Genomic DNA, 4,125 nt, shown 5'->3' with positions numbered 1-4,125 from the left:
TTAATTGATACATTAGATATCATTTGCACCTTTTTACAAAGGTGTGTTGAACTAAGAATCTGGTGTTTCCTTCAGGCTGTAGATCTGCTGAATATGCAAATGGTTCCATAACTTCATATTCTTATTTTCTCTTCTCTCTACTGCGTTAAGCTTTAACCCTTTCCTATACCAACTGTATGTGTGTGTGTGTGTGTGTGTGTGTGTATGTGTATGTTGGACCAGTTTAAGTGTTTATGTAGTATGTTGGACTAGTTTAAGTGTTTATGTAGTTAATAAAGTCTTATTTGTATCACACTTGACGTTGTTCATTGTTTACTCATAACTGGAGTCACTTAATCATGCAGATTTATGCTACAAGCTCTTTGTAGAATTGTACAGTAAGAAAGTTATTTCCCTTAACCAGGAAATTAACGTTCTTAGAATTGACAGACAGTTGACCCTGAGAGGTCAGCTAAATATCTACAGTGGATCTAAATATTTATAATTAATTATAACTAGTTATGATTAATTAATCATATTTCCCCATGAGCTGATTCGCAACACTTGTTAAAAACATTATGTCACAAATACGATATGTTTACATTTCTGGTCACTAAATAAATGGGCAGTTTAGTCTCTATCCAGGCAAGGAAGACAGTGGAAGAGCCCGTGGAGAGCATGAATGCCTCATTAATGCAATGGTTCAAAGACCTGCAGGTTCTGTGTGTGTGTGTGTGTGTGTGCGCTCAGAGAAGGTGTTAAGTAATGCTGATATTAAGTAATATTTACAGAGTGCAAATGAATGAGACCAAATCCAACACACACACACACACACACACACACACACAAAACCACAATTTCATAATGTGCATATTATCCCCCCATAAAAACCCAACAAATGCAGTTTACAGTGAGTTTGTCCATGAGATTATCATGCTCTATAAATAGGCCCGCAGATTAAAGACAATCTAGGACCTGTGCTCACATAAACCCTCGGGCTGGACACACACACACACACCATACGGCTCTGGGTTGCGTTCACTGTGTTGATAAAGCTAGCGATTCATTTAGTGAATCAGTTCACTTCAATGGAATGGTTAAAAAATTCACATCTAGTATTTTGTTTCACCACAATGTTTAAGGTGATATTTTTTCCCAGTTTAATGTGGACAGACAACAAATATAAGCTATTCATAGGCTTGCTCTCCCATAATGTATAAACACTATGGAAAGATCAAATCATTGATCTGATTGCAGAGCTCCAGGCTGTGAGTAAAAGGCAACGTTTCGTGGCCATTTTCCTGCTGGTACAACTAAATTTTATTTGAGATGAGAATTCAAAAATTCTCCATTCTTTTTGATTATGCATATGCTGCAGTTTGCTGAACTCTGGCATGAAACTGAACATCCGATTGAACATTGCAGTATGGCGCGATCTGTATTGCCAAAAAAAACAAACAAACAAAAAACAGCAGAGCAGACCCAACTGGATTTAGGCCCAAAACATACTGTGCAAGCTTGATTGCATGTTGTTGCTTTCTGAAATATAACATGTTAGGTGACAATTTATAATGCAAACTGCTTTTGCATGCTATATAGCATAGGAATTATGCATATTTGGATTTGCAATGATATGTTGTGGCAATAATATAATTATTTTGAATTTTTAATGCAGTTTTGCATAAAAATGTCTTAAATGTTTGAACAAAATTGAGTCAAGAAGCAGATTTCAGAAAGTGTGATTGATATTAGAGCCCAACCGATATGGGTTTTTTGGGGGCCGATGTCGATACCGATATTAGGGTGTAAAAAAAGACCGATACCAATATATCTTTTATTTATTCATCAAAAATAAGACAAATTCTATGAAATTCCACGTTATACAGTAAATTCCGTTTTTATGACTGGATTAAAATCAATTTAAATATGTAGAAAATAAATGAGATTTTACTTCCAGAACCCGACAAACTGTCTACATCACACGTGTAGTATGCTAACTCGAACGCTAATTCGAATTCGAGACTGAACACTTGGAGAATCGGTTCGAATGATTCATTAAAAAGAACCGGTTCAAAAGAACAATTCAGTCGGACATCACCAGAACGCGCGCCTGTGCAGCCGTGAGAGGGAACAGAACAGCTGACACACACAAACACGAACAGAGGGGAGTCAAAGGAAACACTATCAAAATTCAGTACTTGTTCCACGCACACACGCTGACTCACAAACAAACACACAGTAGCCTATTTTAACTACACGACCAGGGTCCTGAAATCCGACCCGAAAACCTTCAAATAAGGTCAGCCAAATGGTTGCAGTCCCGTTGCATTGCTTTACACAGACGTCCCTACGTCATTAATTACAATCTAAACGGGACGCTGTGTGCACACGCATTTATCAATTAATCTTTGAGGAAAAAAGCGAGCAATCATAAAACAACGTCCCGCGCGCGAGCCAACATCTGCACACATTTCTCACTCACCCAGAATATGAAATTGAAGACGAACATCAGATACTTGACACACATCTCTCCTCCAGTCAACGCCGCCATCACAGCAGTCTGTTCTCACACACAATGCTGAATGAAAGAGTGAAGGATCCGTCCGTGTCCCAGTGTCTGTGTGACTTTACGCGCGTGTAGACGGAAACCCCCCCGCCAGACTCGAACTCACTGCCTCATCCCTCCGCCAAAGATCAACTTCGCAATCGTTTGCTCGGTGAGGCAAAATCGAGTGTGTCAAGGGTCAAACACTTTTTTTTGCATCGACCCAGTTGCTATTTTTGGAGGTTTAGTGAAAATCGTGCGAACGCTTTATTTAGTTATGGTTGTTGGAGTTTTGCGAGGAATCTTTTTTTTTAACCATTTATTTGATCGTAAAATCCACTCGGTCTTTATTCTCTGGGAATTACGTCACGATGGAATGACGTCAGAGCAGAGCCCAGAGGTTTCTTCCACTGTACCTTATAAGAAATATATTATGTTTGTACGTGCTTCTATCTTAGACACTTTTTCTTTGATGTTAAAGGATGTCTTATTCGGTTTTCAAACCTCTAACAGGAATCTAAAAGACAAGTATTTTCTAATAAATCCATTTATTTTCCTAGATAAGTTTTTTATTCATAAATGCAAATTGTTGTCTGTTAAAACTCTATTTATTATTTTTTGTAAAGACTTGAAATGCTGTTTGGATACTATCTCTTCTTCCAGCAATGTTAAAGCCTTAAAATCCTATGCGTTGTGCACGAAGTATAATACTTATGCTTTTTTATAATGTGCTATTGACTATGTGTTGTATGTATAAGGGAGGCAGGGATTTAGCAAAGGTTGTTTCTCTCTCTCTCTTCTTTTTTATTGAATTTATTTTAAATGATATATTACCACTGGCTTAATGTTTTCTTTTTCTTTGTATATTGTTTATATTATGTCTCTTATTGTTTTTGTTGTAATCTGTTTTGAGCTGTAAATGTGTGTATTTACCTTTATATATGTTCAAAAAAAGAAAAAGAAAAAGGGTTCTTCCACTGATCAGTGGTTTCTCTAAGACATTTTTAAACGTTGCATGTCCTGTGAACTTTATTAGGCTATCTATAGATATGTGGGTGTTAACAGCACCTGCCCACTTTTTGGAAATGAAGATGAATTGAATATTAATGTTCTCTTTCATTGAAATGAAAGAGAAATAATTTCGTTTTACTGAAACACTTCAGGTAGATCATTGTGATTTTGGCCATTTCTTCATTTTAAATGATATGTTATTAGTTTACATTTGTCTCACTGACTTTCTACTCGTCTTCACTTTTAATTTAACCAGACTAATTTCTCATATTAAAAATAAGAAAAATAACAACTGAAGCACCACAGCAGCTCTCATTGACTCACAATTCCCACACACATGAATTCATAATCAAGAATTACAGCATTATTAGAGTCATATGCATCCACACACATTTGAGATCTGATGGATAGAGATCTGGAATGTGCAAATATACATAAATACCCACACACACATATATTGGTAGGGCTGGGTTAGTAGTGTTTATAATTAAGTTTACATCAAAACAAGTCTATATGTCCTCATTTACATTGCTATTAAGTATGGTTGTGAAGGAGAGTGAAAGATCAATAGCATACGCCCCCCCCCCCCA

General features: G+C 36.7%; 1 protein-coding gene across 1 annotated transcript in view; it reads right to left on the bottom strand.

Annotated features, from left to right (window-relative positions):
- LOC107662888 (CD9 antigen-like) overlaps window positions 1-2,884 on the bottom strand; it is a 10,618-nt gene extending 7,734 nt beyond the window's left edge. Inside the window, exon 1 of the mRNA XM_016453006.1 lies at window positions 2,462-2,884. Coding sequence (XP_016308492.1) covers window positions 2,462-2,530 — 69 coding nt within the window. The 5' untranslated portion in view covers window positions 2,531-2,884. The remainder of the gene's footprint in view (window positions 1-2,461) is intronic.
- Between the last annotated feature and the right edge of the window lie 1,241 nt (window positions 2,885-4,125).

The sequence above is a fragment of the Sinocyclocheilus anshuiensis genome, unplaced genomic scaffold, assembly GCF_001515605.1.
Source record: "Sinocyclocheilus anshuiensis isolate Anshui unplaced genomic scaffold, SAMN03320099.WGS_v1.1 scaffold739, whole genome shotgun sequence".
In the NCBI taxonomy this organism is placed as follows: domain Eukaryota; kingdom Metazoa; phylum Chordata; class Actinopteri; order Cypriniformes; family Cyprinidae; genus Sinocyclocheilus; species Sinocyclocheilus anshuiensis.
This window is presented reverse-complemented; position numbering and strand designations above follow the sequence as displayed.